At 45.5% G+C, this 21,278-nt stretch overlaps 1 protein-coding gene across 1 annotated transcript in view; it reads right to left on the reverse strand.

Moving 5' to 3' along the window:
- The window catches only part of DNAJC16 (DnaJ heat shock protein family (Hsp40) member C16), a 1,127,735-nt gene that overhangs the window by 712,406 nt on the left and 394,051 nt on the right, over positions 1-21,278 (reverse strand). The window contains exons 8-9 of the mRNA XM_069610457.1: positions 5,781-5,911; positions 2,674-2,857 (exon numbers count right to left, since the gene is read on the reverse strand). Of these exons, the coding sequence (XP_069466558.1) occupies positions 2,674-2,857; positions 5,781-5,911 (315 nt within the window). The remainder of the gene's footprint in view (positions 1-2,673; positions 2,858-5,780; positions 5,912-21,278) is intronic.

Genomic DNA, 21,278 nt, shown 5'->3' on the forward strand with positions numbered 1-21,278 from the left:
GTTATCCATATGTGTGTTGTGCTGTTGCTACATTTTTGCTCAAAACTGGATTTTCTTAATAAGGTTAGTATTTAGATAATTGATAGAATTTGTTATGAAGTGTTGTGTAATTTTTGGTAGCATGTGATGTGTAAGGAAAGGCTTTAAGTAAGAACTTTATGTGTTATATCGGGACCAGAAAAACCAGTAAATACCCTCCCAAAACATCTACAAAAATGTCCTAACCTTGGCCGCCAGCAATTACTTTCAAGAATGTGGTTTACTCATGAACTCTTCAAAAAATATGCTTAACCATTTTGATCCTCTGCTGCGTACAATCAAAACGGGTGGCTGTAGGCCCATAATCTACAACCTTCACATCACTACTCTCTGCTACAATGTCGTTTACTATAACTAACCCAACACTGCTATTCAATGCAACTTCGCTGCCTCTGTATTTGTAATGAATTTGCTCCCGACTGTGACCACACTGCAACCCTAAACTCACAATACATTTACTGTAATGTTACCACCCTAGCGCCGGGATACCTCCGGGTCTGGGCACTATCAACAAATACATTAAAAAAAAAAAAAAGTGTGTGTATATATCATACTAGTAGGATAAAGGGGGCATGCTCAAACATCCAAGGCTCTTAACAGTTTTTTTGCAGATTCTGCAAGTCTGATATTAAGATCAGAAACACTAAAACCTCTCGTTGAATTCCCATGTTTTAATTTGTCATTCTTGCGCTGTATGAATGTTAAAAAGTGTTTTAGTCAAGATGAACTGTGGCAAAGAATTTTAGTGTGTATCACATTATGTTAATGTTAGCAGCTTTTACATTCTCTTACTCACAATCTTCTCTGACAGATTTCGGGCTTAACGGCTAAATTGAGACTGATGAAATGTGAACTAAGTACTATTTTATCCGTAACAGAACAACTTTATAAGGGTTTTAATCTACATTTTTCTATTTTCTATGATGTATGTTATTGCATTGTTTTGGGAAAGGTTTGTATCGCAAGCCATATTACATATACATTTTTTTTTAAATACTTATTTGTTATTTATGTGTTGCTTGTAAGATTGTCAAATAAAAGCATTCATCATTAAATCCAATATTTGAAAAGGTGCATCCTTGTGAATGAAAGAGCGTCAACTCTTCTCGGAATTTTAAAATTTAACCTGGGAGTCTACATCCTTACCAAAGCTATAACAGACAAGTTGGAGAGAACACTCTGCCAAACTGTCTAGAATCTATGTTGAAGGTGAATCAAAGAGGAATGTGATGAGCTCTACTGCTACACCTTGCAAAGGCCCGCCGGACTAGTCAGAAGTCCCAAACAGCAAGTCATCACTTGTAAAAAAAAAAGTGTCTGCCCGACTGGAGATTGGGACTGGCATGGCTGACCTTTGCGCAAAGTAACAAAGCTTTCACAGCCAGTGGGTAGGAACAACCAATCTTGCCAGACTGGGACTGCAGATTTTTGGGACTGGGTCCTCCCTTTAGCTGTGTGCATATAGTTAATGTTATGGGGTAGAGCAGTATCATATCCCACTTTGCAAATCAAACAGTCCATCTATCCAAGTTTTCACTGGAAGTGGAGAGCATACATATTTCCAGCAAACCCCAGGGCTACGATTATTCAATTTGATGCCCAGACTGTCTGCTTTACATTAGACACTGCTGGTAACCCTAAATTAAAGGATCAGACAACCTTTCAACTTGGAAAATACTCTTCTTTTACTTACCTGTAACCTACATATCATTTTACTTACCTTCTCAGAACATAAAGTATTTTTTATAACATCCCTGCATGCACACATACTCATTTTGAATGTCATGTGTAATACTAAATCAAGCCACTGTGACCCTCTAAAGAGTTGCCCTTAACTGCATAGACATCACTAGCCCTAGGTGAACCAGACAAAATGGCTTGCCATTACAAAGCATCTTTGCAACTTATAAGATAAGGTTCTTTCTGAAACCCCACCCTTCCTGTCAGGAACTGCCAAATAATATCTAAAGATAGCCGTATTATCAGATTACAGTTTCTATTTCACAAAATCCAAGTGCTCAAAAAGCAAACAATCGCAGAAGATAACCTGTTTGTGAATGTTATATATCACCTCAAGCGACAACGTTTATAGGCTGCACTAGATTAATAATTGCTGAATTTCAGAATCCTGTATCAATTAAAGTTAGTATTTATGATAAAAGCCAACCTTCAAAACTCTGACGAAGGATCATTCTGAAGAAACAATTAACATTCGAAAAAACATAGTGCCCCATCAAATTGCCACCCAAACACTGGTTCCTGGGCAAACACATTGTTTTAGTCCAACTGACATAATAAAATGGACAAGTGCATTATTCTAATGGGCTGATAAAAAGAAATATTCGTCGGGTGAAAACCTGAATCATTAGACAATGTCCACTATCAACTGATCCTATTTTCAATGTGCAGAAAAATGCTAAAAGTATGAAATGAGGGCAGGCCCAAAATGATGGCCCACCGAGTAGCCTAAACTATATCTTCGAGACTATGCATACCATTTTGAGTCCCACAAAAGTAACATATTTCCCCACCATCTTTCGTTCTGTATGCCTTTCTCAACAATACCCTTACCCTCAAATCTAGTTCCATCGTATTGTGTTCAATGTTATGTCATGATTAAAGACTGGAACTTACAGCAGATTTTCCATGGAACTTCTCATTATTGGCCAACAATGCGCTGGAAAATTCTCGTTGTCTTTCCTTGAAAATGTGCACAAACCGCACAGTGTCTTTGGTATTTGCCAAGGCAAAGGAGAGAAATGCTTCATATGTCTTGTGAAACTTTGTTCCCTCTCCAGTCAGGAGGATAACGCAGAACCTACCGGGAAAAAATGAAATGGTCACCATACAGAAGATAACTTGAAAGCCACATTGAAGTAGCATTTGATTGCAAAACAAACTATTACTGAATCACCTTGATTAAAGTGATCTGATTAAGGTGTGATATGATATGGCATTTTTAACGCGCCTATACACAAGTGTTTCACTACATAAATGTTCATATAATCAGAAAGGGAGCTCGCCAGGCTCTAACTGGGGTAGAAGCATGCATTCTATGCTTCGCCTTTGTTCTTCTCGGAGCTTCTGGTATCTAGCCATCAAAAAGCTTGGAATTGGGGCTCTAACTGCCTGAAAAGGCTGTATTCCAAGTTTCCCTTTGTGATGTGTACACATGTTACCGCTCATGGCGACATGGACCAGAAGTGTCACAGGAATGTCCCCCCTCCCCAGGTGAGGCTGCACTTTGACTTGGTTAAAGGTCTAAAAGCATTAGGGTCCTTACCATCAAGTTCTATTGTGTGCCAGATCATCTTCACCCTCGTTAGAAGCCCTCATTTTAGGCTTGGGACTGCTAACTTCAGCTGAAATCAACTATCACACAATACAGACCTTTGGTGGGGCTCTAACACTATTAGAACATGTGTGCGCTGAAGCCAATCAGGAAGCTTGGAATACAGGCTTTAACTGCCTGTATACCAAGCTTCCATGTATGCTGCATTCTTTGCTCTTGATGCTCAGTAGTCCATCATCTGTGTCTAGAGCCCTCCGCTTCACATCGCCAAGGTACCAGGGCCATGGCTCACACAGGCGATTCCTGTTCTCTCCCCTCCTCCCACCACCCATCGTTACCTGGAAGGATCTCTCCCACTCCTTTTGTCTGTCGCCCACATGCCGCTGATCTGGTCTGTAAAGTATCCAGCATGCACCACATGCACAGCCGTGATTCTTCTCTTGATTGGCCTGCGTGACAGATGTTGCAGCTTGCATACACCAATCCTGAATTTAAGTGCCTCTGTAATACCACATTTTTGGAATCAACGGGTTTTAGGTTGGTGATCTTCTCTCATTTCAAGCCCTCGCCCCTATGCTTGGGACCACTAACCTGAGTGGTGGCCGCCTAGAATACGTTAAAGCCTACTAGTGCAGGCTCAATCACTTTGTTCTAACATAGAACGTTGGCAAGTCATTATGAACACAGAGGGCCTTAACCACTGTTATGAAGCTTGATGTTTCACTTCCAACAACCGCCTCAAGGCTCAATGTCTCACGTAGCAAATATTCTACCCGAAAAATGCTCATTGCAAGGTTCTGAGCAGCTTCTCAGTTTCCTTTTGTTTCTAACCCGTTTTTGTAATTCTGTATTAGAGTAGCATTACAGCCATGGGGTGTAATGCCTCAATATCATCTTTTATTAAACTGCAGTTCGAATTCCTCACATTACTCTGGCCGGGTGATGAGACATGCTGTATTGCTTCTGTGAAAACATAACCTTTGTGTGAAATTGAATGTTCTACTCTAGTTAAACATAAAAACAAGTGGTAGAGTTTAAAAGAGCACAGAAGTAATCCGGTCATGTTTTACACACAGGGCCACAAACATGAGCTTTAATACAGTTAGGCATTTTACAATTCATCTCTTGATACTAAACACATTAAGTGATTTTCACACTACCAGTTAAATGATCAAGAGAAATTAAGAAACACAAACACTTCCGTAATGGCCATTAGCGTGGGTACTTTATGTAAGGCGACCAAGGAAATCGATTTCTTTTGCAGGAGTTAAGTTTACAAATACACTAAAAATCAATGTTGACATCTCTGCAGAACATTTTAAAGCAATTTAGTGAGCATTTTTTTCTGCATCTTTGATTGATTTCTGTCAAACGTGTACTACAGTAAGTAGCTTTCGGACTAGAAGGAATTATCAGCCAAAAGATAGAACTATTTTTTGAACGATAATTCAAGGTAACAGGTTTATACTCGGTTTTGGGGAATTGCATGCTGATGTCTGTCATTTTATAAAAGGTATACTAGGGGTATTTTACACATTTTTCATACATTTACTGAATAAAAGTGCATTAAGAATGTATAGTTTAGATCCGTTTAAAAAAAAGAAATTAAGTATACATCACCCTCGCCTTTCAATTAATCAGGCAATAACTGCTTTCAAATTGCATCATTTTAAAAACCCTCTTAGGGAGAAAGCCCCTCAGATCAAGTTCATACCCATACTGGTGCATTGTAGCTTTGCATTTAAATAGGTTTTGATCATCAATGAGCAAGGCTAGATCAATCTGCAAGACATTTTGTGCTAGATATGGTATAAATGCCAGACTATGTAAAAAATAAAGGCTGCCATTGTAAACAAAAAATGTATAATGGTTAGAGCACCACCACTATTGATGTCTTTTCCATTAAAAACAGCAATACCGAGTGCTACCGATGTGCCATCTCGTAGTGAGAATGACACTTTGCACCAAAGTAGTAAGTGTATGTGTGAGTACGTGTGAATTTGTGTTTATATAAGGGACGGGATGGTAACAGAAATCATACACCGCAGTGTAATATGGGGATTGTAATGATGGAGGTCTCTGTGTTGGGAGAGTTGAAATAGAAAATGATTAGAAAGGAATGACAACCTAACTTGGGACTACTATAAGATGACTTGAATGTCACAACTAACAAACATATCAGCAAGGGAGGAATAGGGCATCACTCTTGGTGCCCACTGCTTAAGCACTGCAAGATCTATCTAACAGAGCAAATGGAGGCAGCATAACAGTCGGATTCTTGTCTGTGTGTAAGTAGGGCTCAGATGTAAGGTGGGGTGCAATATCTCAAAACTCAGATGAAGAACGAAGTCTGATGCACGAGTACTTAACAGCTGCAGAGCAATTAAAGCAAGAAATCGTAGAAGGGATTATGGGAATGTGCATTCAATTGAAACATATGAGGACTCACTTGCGCTGCCGGTGGGATTTCCTGACAGGACATAACTCTTGGAACAACTTTTGATTCGTGAGTCTGGCTGCCAGCAGAAACTTGTTGTTAGAAATGAAGTCATCAACTATCTGTTTTTTCATTCCTCTGGCCTGTAAAGAAAAAAAAACAAATACACCTTTTAAAGGAAAATGCAAAGGTGTCTCAACTGGTGCACAGCAGACAATAGTTCTACATTAATAGAATCTGAAAGACAAAATGGGTCAGGCTGCATTTCATCTATGTGCCTCTCACTATGATGCCCCCATCCCTGTGAGCTGTACAGAGTAATGTCAGAAGACCTACTAAACTGTCAAGTGTACCATGCAGAGATAGCAAGTGTTCGAAAGTAAGGACAACGCAACCCATTCCATTCGTGTTTACTGCACTAAGCAAAAGATAGCTAGAGGGACGAAGAGAACTAGCACCATCTCCATAAAGTTTAGCGGGATCAGGAAATTAAACTATTTACCTGGACTGGATCTAAAAATGCAGCAATAGCATGGAAAAGAACCGTCACAATGGGGGGAAAAAAACAAAGCAGGAACTTCCTCAGCCTTCTCTGCCCCAATCAGAAAACACTGCCAACCTGAAGACTGTACTGCGAGAATCACAGATAATGATCTCACCAAGTCTGAAATTAATCCAAATCAGAAACAAAACAGTACCATAGAAAACACATGGAAAAAGGAAAAATGCTAATTGAAGACATGCGATCATGAAGAATTGCAGCTTAATACAGGATTCATAAATGAAGTATAGAAGAGAAATTCAGTTAGGCCCAATGTGTTTAGTGGAATAGTTGGTATCAAGAGAGCTGAAAAGGAAGGAACCAAACAGAAGATCCTACTCCTCTAAATGTAAAAGATGGAAAACTTTACATTATCCCCTAAATCAGGGTTGTCCAACATGCGGCCAGAGGGCCACAATGCGGCCCTCCAAGCCATTTCATGTGGCCCTCGAAGCCCAAGAGCACAAACAAACCATTAGGGTTACTTTTGTACATTTTGTATTTATTTTATATGCAGCAAGCGTTGTGGCTGCAGTTTCAGGGTAGGAATTGTAGTCCACACACATTACGATTTCCATTGGCTGAGAAACAGCCAATGGAAATACTGTTACCATGCAAGGCATGTTGTAGTGGAAATAAATGAAATAAATAACTGCCTTGCATGATAACAGTATTTCCATTGGCTGTTATTCAGCCAATGGAAATCATAATCACGTAATGTGTGTGGGTGGAGTGACGGGCACACAGCGCCACCTTCACACATCTGTGTTGCCGAGCCCAGGGCAGAGGCTGCGTGAGCCAGCAGCTCAGTCCAGCCCAGGTTCACAGTGCTACGTGCGGTGCACACCGAGGCCTAGTTCTCCTTGCCCCCAGCAATGGGATGTACTGCCTGCTATATTTTCCGACGTATGTTTGCGGCATGCAGTGCTTTTGAGCTTCCGAGATACTGCTGGCCAGATGCACCGAAACACATGTATCTGCCCAGCAGTATCTCGGAGGCTCCAAAGCAGCGTGGTCTGCTTTAATGTTTGAACATTCCGCCCTGGGAGGGAGGGTACAATTTGAATCACTTTTTGAAAAAAAAAACTCCCCCTTGGGTACTGTTCAAATTGCGTCACAAAAGGAATGAATTCCCACATGATTTTACCTCATGTGGGAATGAATCCTTGCCAAAATAGCTAGGCAACACAATCACGCCATCCACACCCAGAAAAGAAGCACAGCGGGTAAAATGCCTGGCGCTCAATCCAGTTTTTGTTTTTGCAACTGACTAGTGCTAACCTGGACGAGGCAAAACAGCCCTTGGGAGGTGTCTGTGCCCCTGTCGGAGGAAGGCCAGCTGCGAGAGTGAATTTTCAGAGCGCATAACACTGTAGCCCACCAAATCCAATGCACTGTGGGCTTTACAGCAGACACCATGAGGTCAATTCCCTCCCCGGTTCCTACAACATGGCCCTCAGCTCAGCTGGAGTGATCCAATTACCGGCGCACTGGCCACCCCTGGGCGCTGGGAGAGGAGGGCACCCGGCCATGTCCAGTTCTTCATACTTTAAGATTGTGCTCACATTGCGTTTCTTGAATTGGGATCACCTTTGGGTGATCACTTTTCCCCATTTTATCTGTTGAATTGGATTATGCTTCTTTCATTAGCACAGACGTAATGAATGTGTATTAGAGAGATAAGCTGCCATATGTATTGGGCACAATGCACAGGCAGCATCAATCATGAACACAGAAGTAATGAATGTGTATTCGAGAGATAAGCTGCCATGTGTATTGGGCACAATGCACAGGCAGCATCAATCATGAACACAGAAGTAATGAATGTGTATTCGAGAGATAAGCTGCCATGTGTATTGGGCACAATGCACAGGCAGCATCAATCATGAACACAGAAGTAATGAATGTGTATTCGAGAGATAATCTGCCATATGTATTGGGCACAATGCACAGGCAGCATCAATCATTACCACAGAAGTAATGAATGTGTATTAGAGAGATAAGCTGCCATGTGTATTGGGCACAATGCACAGGCAGCATCAATCATTAACACATAAGTAATGAATGTGTATTAGAGAGATAAGCTGCCATATGTATTGGGCACACTGCACAGGCAGCATCAATCATTAACACAGAAGTAATGAATGTGTATTAAAGAGATAATCTGCCATATGTATTGGGCACAACACTGCACAGGTAGCATCAATCATTAAGACAGAAGTCATGAATGTGTATTACAGAGGTAAGCTTGCACATGTATTGGGCACAACACTGCACAGGTAGCATCAATCATTAAGACAGAAGTCATGAATGTGTATTACAGAGGTAAGCTTGCACATGTATTGGGCACACTGCACATGTTCAGGCAGCATCAATCATGCTTTGTAAAGGACAATGTTGACCTAAATTGGGAACAGCCAGGATAAACATGTTACTACAGAGGCATATTTTGGGCACAACCAGCATGCCAATGTGTTACATCAGTGACAGTGCTGTTTTACACTGTGGACACATAGATCATTAAAATGTGTTGTTTTGTAAAATGTTCTTTTCTGCTGTTGATGACATGGAATTTTCATGTTCCCCTTTAGAACTGATTATAAACGTATGGCTTTTTGGTCAGTTTTTCTGCTGTAAAATGCACCATTTCAACCCCATATTTGAAATAAAATTCTTGGAGGGGGAACCCCCCCCCAAACCCTCCCTAGATCCTTATAGCTCCCTCGCTACGCTCGGTCGCCCCCACTATTTCAGGAAAATATGAACACATACACACTGAAAGAAATCACAAGTAACTGACCTTGAATCATTTGATGGAGGGCCTCCCTTAGATACTCACTGCCCCTGACACCAAAAGCTATCTTTGGGACTGCATGGCGCATCACTGCCTGTGATGCTATTGTGTCAAAGGTCACACAATAATGCTTTTTAATATACTACTTTGGGTGAGGTTGTTGACTTTTGGCTCGCCAGCCCACATGGTGACAAAAAGTTAATGCTTCGGCCCCACATTCAAAAAGGTTGGACAAGCCTGCCCTAAATGATCAGAAATCCAGTACAAAAATGTCAGAGGAAACCAGATGAGAAATAGGAAAATAAATTGAGGTCAGCGTGAAGAATTCATAGAGTCCAAGGAACAAGTGGCGAGGATGACAGGCTGTGAAGCAGGTTGCAGGGTCAAGAAAGCCTTGAGGGTTGAGAGGAGCCCTTCTGAAAAGGGCAAAAGACAACCTGGAATAAGTGCAGTCCCCTCTCAAATCCCTTACCTGGGTTGGAGATGGTGCAGGGCCTGGATGCATTGCTGTGATTGGTGTGGTCAGGTAGGGGGAGGACGGGTCGGGAGGCAGCTTGGGTGTGGTGGACTCCGGGAGGATCAAGGCCACTGCAATTCATGCAGAAAAGGTACAGCAGCGGTGACGGTCTGGCCCACTCCTAGTAGGGCCACTGGCAATGGGGGATCCTAGCTGTGGAAATGCATGCATTGGTGTGTAAAGGCAGATCAGTGGCCGGTTACCCATCCAGTTTCTCATGGCATCAGCCTTTACAACAAGCATAGGATGTACGATAGCAGGAACAGGCAATAAGAGGAGGAGGACTGGCCATAGAAGTTGACACAGGAAGAAAAAGTGATCATCATGCTATATGACAGCAGAGGACGACATCTGGGCACAGGGGAAGTATAGATGCCGCCCACAGGGGCAGAAGCTGTATAAAGAAGGGAGCCTCCAAGGAGGAGACACTATCCAAAAAGAGTAAAAGGCCTGGAACTAGCTGAACAGAGGGGAGAAAAGAACAGAAAGGGAGACAAAAGAAGCAAGGCAAACAGGTTATAAGGGAGAAGGGAACGAGAAAAAGATGGTCAATGAGTAAATTAGAGGTGATCAGAGAATGGGAAGTAGGAAAATAAGAGGGTCAAGACTCTGACAAGACGTAAGAAGGGAGAGACCAGGGGAATGAGAAAGGGAAGGAAAACAGACAAAAGAACATTGCAGGCCAGTGAGAAGGGATATATGAAAATACAGAAAGGGAAGGGAAGGAAGAAGAGTGGGAAAAAAAACGAAGAGAGACATGGGAAAGATTCAAGAAGGCATAGACAGGAGGTGACAAGAAGGAGAGGAACTGCAATGGCTGTTTGGAAAGATTGAGGCAGAAGACTCAGAACAAGGAGCGCTTGAGGGCGAGAAATATTCTCCATAAATGAGTGAACAGGAGGAGTCATCGAACCTGGGGAAGGGGAAAGGAAAAGGAGTGGGGGTAGAACATGTGTTAGAGAACATAGGATAAGGCGCTAATCCGCCCAGCCAAGATGGCTACAGGCTTGTGAGCTCCCGATCAGCCCCAGACATCCGGAATACATCCTGCCGAATCCAGCCGGTCATAAACACAGAAAACACCTGTGGAGTTGCCTGAACCCATGGGGGACAACCACATAGAAAATCCGTGAACCCTGGGTGCCACAGCGACGACAAATGAGGAGCGGGCCTAATGCCGTGAAACATACATGTGACCATGACCGGCCCGGGCGAGGTGTGGCCAGCATGCAGAGAGGGGGGCCCCATGCACTAACACACAGCAGAGAGATCGGAACCAGATGTTGGACCGCCCCACGACTCAGACTGGGCAGGGGTCGGGAGATCAGAGGAGGCGGCCAGGGGCGAAGTCAGGATTGTCTAGCAAATGGGACCTTAAGCTAATGTAGTTGGGCCCACTGCACTGACAAAAATATCTGTAAATGCCCACAGTGCTGTTGAGTGGGCATTTGAAAATTTTGGGTGGGCCTTTCGCCCCTCAGGCCCTACCCTGCCTACGCCTCTGGACCAGACACTGGGAATCAACGGGAACCAGGGAGAACTTCTTTATGGAGGGGCCGTGCGCACAACAACAAAGGTCCATAGCGGAACACAATACAGAAAGGAAAGATCTGCGCTTGCGAAGCAGACTGGATCAGGGCAGCAAACTTGCACGGTCAACGAAGACAGGACAGGCCACATTCCTGAGGTGACAGTCTTAGACTTTGGGGTACAACACAAGACGCACCGGAGGGTGAAACTCATCAACCCAGGCCAGGCCCACACCCTGGAACCGTCCACACTTTGGTTTACAGGAGCAACGCCCCAAACACCAGCGCATCAACAACAAACAGCAATCAAAACTGTATTTTGAGCATCCTGCTATGCCCAAACATCTGACCCCCGGAAAGGACTCCCCGAGTGGCGCTGTTCCATCCTCTGCACTAGACCCAGGGGGTGCATTCATGGACATCAAGAATATGCTGGGGCAAGTACAGACAAGCATACAATTCCTGGATGGCAAAGTGGACCATATGCAGGTGCGTCTGGACAAACATGGATGAAATGGAGGGCAGGGTGTCCACTGTCTAGGATGAATCTCGCAACGCCACGAGAGACATGGCTTTGGGTCAAGAGGGCTCTCTAAGAACTGTTGGACAAACGAGATGACCTCGAAATCTGGTGCTGTAGGAACAATCTGAGGATCATCGGGGTGCGAGAGGGTGGAGATCAAAGAAACATGGAGACGACGGTGGAAGACTTGCTGGGAGACACCCTTGGGCGTGATGGATGTTAGGCAAAGTTTGCATGCAGTACCCTCTGGGACCACTACACACAACTATGACTAAAGGTGTAAGCAAAGAACAAGTTAATTACCAATTGTAACGTTCTTTCGACTGGATGTTCCTTCCACGTATTCTGCATTTTAGGATATTCGTATCTCGCCAGCTTTGCTGCATCGGGAAAAAATAATTCTCGGCAGAGGGTGCTGGGTACAAGGTCCTGGCTTCGATGTCCCTCGACGGGCTCCGTACCGTGTTGATTTCACCATCAGTATAAGTAGCTTGTGGCATGCCCGTTGGCTTCAGTTCTGTTTTTTGGAGGAAATATTATAGGAACACCCAGGCGTGCCGCATGACAGAAAAACTCTTTGTGAGAGAGAAGTAACTAACGTAAACTGTACTGCTGGGTAGGATGGGAGGGGCGATGAATACGTGGGAGGAACATCCACTCAAAAGAATGTTACAGTTGGTAAGTAACTTGTTCTTCAAATGGATTGTGTCCTCCCACGTATTCCTCATTTTATGATAGACTACAGTGTTATTTTGTAGGTGTGAGTACTAATTATTTTTCACATGGACGGAATGTACCGCCCTAAAAAATAATCCTTCATTGGAAGAAGAAGCATCTAAGCAGTAATGGCGTCGATGTACCTCGACGGGTCCTTACCGACGTCACCATAAGTATAAGTAGCTTGTGCTGGCCCGTTGGCTTCAGTTCTGTTTTTCCTATTGCTTCGCTCTCGAGTAAACGGCGCGCTTCTCTGAGAAAATGTCATCAGTGTCCTCTGCCGAGAATTCTTTTCCCGAAGAAGCGAAGCTAGCGAGATACGAATATCATAAGATGAGGAATACGTGGGAGGACACAATCCATTCGAAACCAACCTTTGGTATAAGTCTGTACCACCCAGTTTTGGTAACGAGCTGAGCAACCAGGCTTATCTCAAGAGGGAATGTGAGCTTGTAAGGATGTTACATAAAGGTCTACAATGACAAGTTTTCAGATAGACACTTTTACTCAAGGTTTCTTGGCAAAAACACTTATTAATTTATTACACATCATTTATAAAGCATTCACTAAATGAGTCAACCAATATCACAACAATTATACTACAATGCTGATTACTAAGCAGTTGAGCTCCCTTGAAGTAGGAGCAAAATAGCATTGAAGCAGGAGCAAAAAAGCATAAGTTAATAAAAACGATTACAGTCACTCTAAAACAGTGCAAATAGTTGGAGGTCACGAGAGGAGTTGATTCAATGCAATAGGTAGGCCAAAGTCAATTGGCCAGTGTCTTGTATAAGTAAAAACAGTTCTGGTACTTAAAACGGAAAATCCTTTGCCACGGTTCTTACAAGTAGTTCACGGAAGAAAGGTTCATATGTCGGGTCACAAGCTGACTAGGCCTGCAAGTTGCCAAAGTGCCAAAGTTGTACGCACTTTCGCAGTGAGAGGTAAGTTCTCTCGGTCAGGTTTTCACAGTACCTTATTTTAAAGAAAAAGATGCAGCTGAAGACTTCTGTTCCTGGCAGTTCCTGCAGATCTCTCTGTTCCTGAGCCTCAGTCGTGGGGACAAGAGGGAGGACGTCGGGGGACTCCTGCACTGCATGGGGACTGGTCACAAAGCTGGCACATTGGCAAATCTTTGATTCCGGTTACTGTTCTTCAAGCACACAAGCTGGTGTCCTTACCTTGGTTAATCCTAACCAGCTCCGAGAATGGTATTCAGGTGGCTTACGAGTTGATTGGTCCCACCAATTTAAAGGACAAATTCGTCCTTGAAGGGGCTTCTCTGTGGAGATGAACTTGGCGATTCAGTACTGCAGCAGGGCTCCACCAGGCAAAAGACAATTTCACTTTACTTTCTCTGGGAAACAGTAGTTCATCCCAGAGAAGGTATTTAAACCTTGGGACAGCCTAAAAGGCTTCCCTGCGTCACTGCACTGAGGGTGTAGTGTGCCACAAATGGAAAGATGATGCCTATGGAGTTGTCTAAAACTCAACAATCAAAAGAAATAAACACAGAAAACAAACAATTAAAAGAACAAAGTCCCAAAGGTCAGCAAAAGAGCTAGGGGTCTCTAAAGTAGAGAGGAATTAGCACATTTATGAGAATTCATCCCAACAATGGCTATTCAGCAGTATTCAGTGTAGAAGAACAAGTTACTTCTTACCTTGTAACGTTCTTTCGATGGGATGTTCCTCCGACATATTCCTCATCTTAGATATCTCTTTCCAGCTTTGCTGGCCTCGGAAATTTTTTCTCTAGAGGGCGCTGCGCGTCATCCTGCCTATAAAGGCTGCGCGCAGCGTCCGTTGCTCAGTTCCGTTTTGTAGCCCACAATAATTCTTTCTGGACTAGACTAATCACCCCGAAGGAGCGTAAGCTGCAACAAGGGAAGTAGTACTGCGGGGATGGATGGGAGGGTCGATAAGGGATACGTTGGAGGAACATCCCATACAAAGAACGTTACAAGGTAAGAAGTAACTTGTTCTTCGAAGGGATTGTGTCCTCCGACTTATTCCTTATCTTAGATAGGCTCCCATAGCAGTATTCTGTTATTGGAGGTGGGAGTACTGACTTCATGCTTCCTCTTATTGATTAATAGAGTGCAATACTGCCCTTCCAAACCTAGTTTCCTGACTGGAGGAGGAATCCAAGTTGTAAAACCGTGTAAAGGTATGGACGGACGACCATGTGGCAGCCGCACATATGTCTCGAACCGGCACTCCTCTTTTGAGGGCCGATGAAGCTGCGATACCTCTGGTCGAATGAGCCCTAAGATTTTGAGGGGGCTCTTTTCCTGCCAGTTTATAACATTCCAAAATGGCTAAAATAATCCATCTGGAAATGGTCTTAGTTATCGGTAGCCCCAGCTTGTGACCTGCGTAGCCTACAAACAGCTGGTCTGCTTGTCTTATCCTAGCCAGTCTACTAATGTAAAAACTTAAAGCCCTTCTTGGGTCCAGCCTGTGAAACCTCTCTTCCTCTTTCCCCGGATGGGGAGGAGGATAGAAAGATGGAAGGGTAATCTTCTGTGTGATATGAAATTCAGAAACCACCTGTGGGAGGAAATTAGGCTTCACTTGCAGAACAACTTTGTCTTTGTGAAAGATTGTATGAGGGGGTTTACAAGAAAGAGCTTGTAACTCGCTCACCCTTCTAGCAGATGTAAGTGCTACTAATAAAACAGCCTTAAGGGTAAGAAACCTTAACTAACAAGAGTGGAGTGGTTCGAAAGGTGTGCCCGTCAGGAAAGTTAGTACTAAATTTAAATCCCATAGGGGAACCTGGAATGGTCTTGGGGGATAAACGTTAGTTAACCCCTTTAGAAACTGTATTACCAAGGGTAACTTGAAATAGGATGGTTCTTCCGCAGTGCGCTTAAAGATGGATAGCGCTGCGAGGTAGCCCTTGATGGTGCCAACTTGAAGGCCTGAATTTGCTAAATAAAGTAGGAAGGACAAAACCATTGGTGTACCACATGAAAAGGGATCGATATTCTTTTCCCTACACCAGCTGCAAAATCTGTTCCAACGGCAGCGGTATATAGATTTTGTCGCTGGCCTTCTTGCCGAAAGCAACACCTCCATAACGTCATCAGGGAGGTCCCAATCCTTGTACCTCAGCCTTTCAGAAGCCAAGCGTGAAGGTTGAGGGTTTTGATGTCTGGATGAAGAACCTGACCTCCCTTCTGTGAGAGCAGATTCTCTCTGAGTGGAAGTCGAATTGGAGGGCAGATGGACAAGTCTAGAAGGTCCGGGTACCACGTTCTCCTGGCCCAATCCGGGGCAATAAGGATCATGGTTTTCCGGAATCTTCGCAACCTCCTGATCATTTGAGGAATGACAGGGACTGGTGGAAACGCGTACAGGAGTGGAAACTCCCAGTCCACTATGAACGCGTCTCCCAGAGCTCCTCTCGGGGGAAATTCCCTTGAACAGAACAGATCGCACTTCCTGTTGACACTGGTGGCGAACAGATCCACCTGAGGGGTTCCCCAAAGGGCGAAGATCTCTTGAAGGACTTCCTGAGCTAGTTCCCACTCGTGGGAGACTGTGCTCTGCCTGCTCAGAGCGTCCGCTGTCAAGTTCTTCTCTCCGGCTAGGTGAACTGCCGATAGAGAGATTCCTTCTTGGATTGCCCAAAACCAGAGCTGCATCGCCTCTCTGCACAGTGGTAGTGATCCTACGCCTCCACTTTTGTTGAGGTAATGCATGGCCACTGTGTTGTCCGTCATTATCAGGACATTCTTTCCTTGTACAGATGGCAGAAAAGCCTTCAGCGCAAGTCTGATGGCCCTCAGCTCTAACAGGTTGATATGTAGTCTGGACTCCGATGGAGACGAATGACCGCTGATTGTCAAGTCGTTGGCGTGGGCTCCCCACCCCGTAAGTGAGGCATCCGTGACTACTGTTATCTCCGGCCAAGGTTGCCAAAACTGCTCTCCTTTCATAATGTTCTCCTGACAGGCCCACCACTGAAGGTCTCGAGCCACCCTGTCGGGAACCTGAAGAAGATCTGTCATTCTCCCTGAGAATTGTGACCACTGAGTTCTCAGTGTCCACTGGAGAGATCTCATTCTCAGGCGAGCCTCTGGCACTAGGAAAATGCAGGATGCCATGAGGCCTAGCAACCTCAAAATGTCGAAGGCTGGGAGACGTTGGGCATTTTGAAACTTGACCATCTGTAGAATATCTTGAGCCCTCACCTCTGGTGGCGAGGCTTTTCCCAGGGAAGTGTCCAGGATCGCTCCGATGAACTGGAGTCTCTGCGATGGTATCATTTGTGACTTCTTTAAATTGAGGGAGAAGCCCAGTCTGTGAAGGGAGTGGCAAACAATCTAGCTGGATCTGAGCTTGTTCCGACGATACAGCTCTGATCAACCAATCGTCGAGGTAGGGGTAGACGTGAATCCCTTCCCTCCTCAGACTTGCAGCCACTACCGACATTAACTTGGTGAAGACCCTCGGGGCGGAGGTCAGCCCAAATGGCAGAACTCGAAATTGATAATGAGAGTTGCCAATTGCGAACCTCAGGTATTTCCTGTGTTTGAGATGGATTGGCACATGGAAATAAGCGTCCTGAAGGTCCAGAGATACCAACCAGTCCTGGAACTGAAGGGCCTGAAGGATCTGAGAGAGAGTTACCATCTTGAATTTGTCCTTCCTGAGGAATTTGTTCAATTCCCGCAAGTCCAAGATGGGTCTCAGTCCTCCGTCTTTCTTTGGTATGAGAAAGTAAAGGGAGTACCAGCCCTTGTTCCTCTCCGCTACAGGTACCGGTTCTATGGCACCTTTCTCTAGCAGGTCTAAAATTTCCTGCAAGAGGAGCGGATCTGGAGCTTTTTGAGAGCTGATCCCCAGTGGATGACTCTGAGGTATGCGTAGGAGAGGCAGTCAGTAACCTTGTGCAACTGTCTCCAATGCCCAAGCATCTGACGTGATAGCCTGCCATTCCGCCAGATGTTGAATTAACCTGCCTCCTACAGGTGTCTTGTGAGGGAAGTCCTCAGAGTGGTTTAGGGGCGGCTGATGCAGATGCTGATGGTAAAGAGGCACCTGCTGTTGCTGCGGCTTTTGAATATCTACCCCGTCCACCTCGGGTAGTTCTTCTTTGTCCCCTTTGAGCCGGTCGTCCTCTACCTCTTCCGAATGCGGAGTAGAAGCGAAAAGACTTGCCTCTCGCAGAGGTTCCTGTGGGACAAAAAGGTGTCTGACGGATTGCAGCGCCTAGGGATTTTGCTGCTGCCTTTGATGTTTGCAGTTTTTCTAAACTGTCATCCGCCTTTTTCCCAAACAAAGAAGAGCCATCAAATGGCATGTTCAAGAGCCTGGCTTGCACATCTGAGGCAAAACCAGACTCTCTCAACCAAGCAAATCTCCTGGTTGTTGTACTTGCCGCCATTGCTCTGCTGATACTGTCAGCCGAGTCAATGCCCATCTGGAGGGATTCGCACATAGCATCTTTACCGTCCCTTATGATATTTAGGAACGTCTCCCTTTCTTCTCCCTCCGGGATGCAGTCAGCCGCTGTAGAAGCACACTCCCAAAGTGTATGGCTAAATCTAGCAAGGGTGCAAGTAGCATTAATAGATTTTAACGCCATGCTACATGCCGAAAAGACTTTCTTAGCCATAGCATCGTATTTCTTATCGTCCCAGTCCTGTGGGACGGTAGAGTAAGCAGTCTTGATGTCAGTAGAAGATGCTGCCTGTACCACCAGACTTTCTGGGGATGGGTGTTTGGACAAAAACTCAGGGGCTGCAGAAGATACCCTGTATTTTGTAGACAGTTTTTTATTTACTGCCGGGACGACATCTGGGGTTTCCCAGTTAGTCATTATTTTTCTTTGAAGAGCTTTATGAAAAGGTACTACAGGATCCTCCTGTGGACCTTTATCAAGAATATCTGTGAGGTCATCTTGTTGGAAAGCCGGTGAAGGTGTTGACCACCCCATAAATTCTGTAATCCTGGCCATTAAGGCTCTATAAGGGGTTTCAGCATGCTCCCCCGGGTCTGGCCTAGCGAATTCCACCTCTGGGGAAGTGTCTAAACCACTTGCCTCATGTAAGGAATCATGGAGTTCCTTTAATCTGCGTTCCTCTGAGGATAACTCCTCTTGAACTGGGGTTGCAGATCCCTGCAACTCAAATGGCTCTTCTTGATCAGACAGTTCTCCCTCTTCCATAATTGAAGACATTGTTCTCAATTGGTCTGAGCTCACAAATGGTGTGAAACCCATCTCCAAGGCAGAGGGTACCAAACTTGTCGTAATCGGCCTCGAAAACGTCGATGTCGTCGACGCCGAAGGCTTCAAAAGTGGCGTCGAAAACAAAGGTGGAGGCCTCGAGGTCTTCGATAGAATCGAAATTCTGCTTGAGGATATCGACAATCTCGACATCGAAGACCTGGGAATAGCCACTGGGTGCGCCGCAACCGTGACTTTCCCTGGCGTTGACGCTGGTGTTGAGGATGGCGTTGAGTCGACAGACCATTGTGTCGAAGGTCCCTTCGACAACGGCGTCGAAGACACTGACCTCGGCGTCGACGGAACCGTCGAAGAAGGATTCAAGGTCTTTGCTTTACTCCAGGGTTTGTGACGCGCTCGTGAAGCTTCCTTCGCCGGGTGCTGCGACTCGCGGCGTTTTGGACCTTCGGGTCTTTCCACCAGAGCATCGCTCTCGGCAGTCTTCGAGGGGGTCGAGGCCGCTTTCTCGAAGACGCTCATATTTTTTCGGAATTCCTCCCATTCAGCCCGGGAACTATGCTTCGTGGGGCAAGGGATTCTCTTAGGTGAAACAGAGGAAGAGGAGGACGAAGAAGGGGATCTTCGGCGTCTCCTTTTCAAGTGCTTCGATCTCAAAGAATGATGGGACCCGCTTCGAGACCTGGAGCGCGAATGGTGACGAGGAGACGAATGTCTCGACTTCATCGAGGAAGAAGCTTTAGAAGTCTTACCTTTTTGCAGCTTCCCCCTACGCTCCTTCCGGGCTTTAGCTGTCATGGACATACAGGCTTCACACTCCGAACAATGGTGTTCATCTCCCAAACACCACAGACAGACCCTGTGAGGGTCCGTTATCGACATCTTTTTTCCACAGTCTCGGCATTTTTTAAAGCCAGACCGAGGGGTCGTCGGTTCTGACGAGGAAGCCATCGAGTATGGATCGAATATCTCGAGGAAAATGGAATACTATATCTACGAAACTGAGCAACGATATTCCGAGGCACTGAGTAAGCGCGGAAAAACGGAACTGAGCAACGGACGCTGCGCGCTGCCTTTATAGGCAGGATGACGTCGATACGGCGGCTGTCGAGGGACATCGACTCGGCGGACGTCGACGCACAGCGCCCTCTAGAGAGAAAACATTTCTGAGGCCAGCAAAGCTGGAAAGAGATATCTAAGATAAGGAATACATCGGAGGACACAATCCCTTCGAAAGGGCCCACTGCATCACCAGTGGGAAACGTCTGGTCCTAGGGGCTCCAACCAGACCCATAATAGCCCGATTACTGAACTATCGAGACCGAGCCAGGACCCTCAGGAGGGCTAGGGAATTGGGATCCCTGACTTGCCAAGATGTACCAATCCACTTCTTACCGGACTTTCTCAGACAAAGTGCAGTCATCCAGGAAAACCTTATAGAGGTCAAGAAAAGGCTTTGAGAAAGGGCAAGTACGCAATGCTTTTCCCTGCCAAACTTAGAAAGGAGCACAATGGCTGCGCACTATTCTTTCATACCCCGGAAGAGGTGAACATGTTGGAGTCGCTAGCCAGGGCAACCTGCCGCAGGGAGAACAATCGACATGGTGGCAACCCCCTCACCTCCGGAACCAGTAACACTGGACAATTGCAGCACACGATCATGATGGAGAGCCAGTAACTGGCAAATGGAGCTCTGCACGTCAACTGGGACTGTCTGGGTGGCTGGTCCCCTGCGTGAGCATCTGTTTGTTATAAAGGGGGGGGGGCGGAGCAGCGAGGGTGTAAGGGGCAACTGGCAGGTTGGGGTTGCTGTTGAGGGTGCGGGTGTGGGGGTACTTGGATTGGTTTGGAAGTTGACTGACCACAGTGGTCATCGGGACAATCTCTTGTCTTTGGTCATGGGGATGACTTACAGGTGCAGTTTATGAGCTGGGGAATGGCGGGGATGACCAATGTTCTGTCACCACAAAATGGCGAACTCACTTAGCAGCATAACATGGATTGTCAGGGGCCTGACCTGCCCATCTAAGAGCAGAAAGGTTGTTCTATATATGCGGCATCACCAATTGGACATAGTGGGCATAAAGAAGCGAAATTTGGGCAAAGATGGGGTTGCCAGCGCTACTTCTCATACTCGGAGAGGGTATGCATACTGCCGCGGAACACTAAGTTCCGAACTGATCACTCAGAGGGGCTAGCCTTAATGATACGAGGGACAATACAAGGACGGGTACACACCCCGATTAATTTCTATGGGCCTCAGTGGAAACCTGGGGGTGGATATCGAGGCAACTAGAGGCAATTCGCCCCCCCACCCGGGGAAATTGGAGGGTGGGGGGACTTTAATGCAGTAATGAACCTGGACCAGGAAAGGTCCGGTGGGGCCCACAGGCTAGTGTCTAAGGTAACTAGTAAGCTGCGGGACATGTGCTGGTCATGGGAAGTGGACATTTAGAGATTGAGGCACCCAGGGGGATACACATTTCACTCCTCGGTCCATGACTCAGCTTCACAATTAGACTACTTTCTGATCTCACACACACTGGCTGGTAGGGTAATTGAGGTTACTATTCTAGCATGCACACTCTTAGACCAAGCAATAGTACTCCTTGCCTTAACAATACCCGACAGAATGGAGAACAAATTGATAATTTAAGACCAAACGTTTGACGGACGGGGCATTCCGGGAG

Source organism: Ambystoma mexicanum, chromosome 8 (genome assembly GCF_040938575.1).
Source record: "Ambystoma mexicanum isolate Mex_15411 chromosome 8, UKY_AmexF1_1, whole genome shotgun sequence".
In the NCBI taxonomy this organism is placed as follows: domain Eukaryota; kingdom Metazoa; phylum Chordata; class Amphibia; order Caudata; family Ambystomatidae; genus Ambystoma; species Ambystoma mexicanum.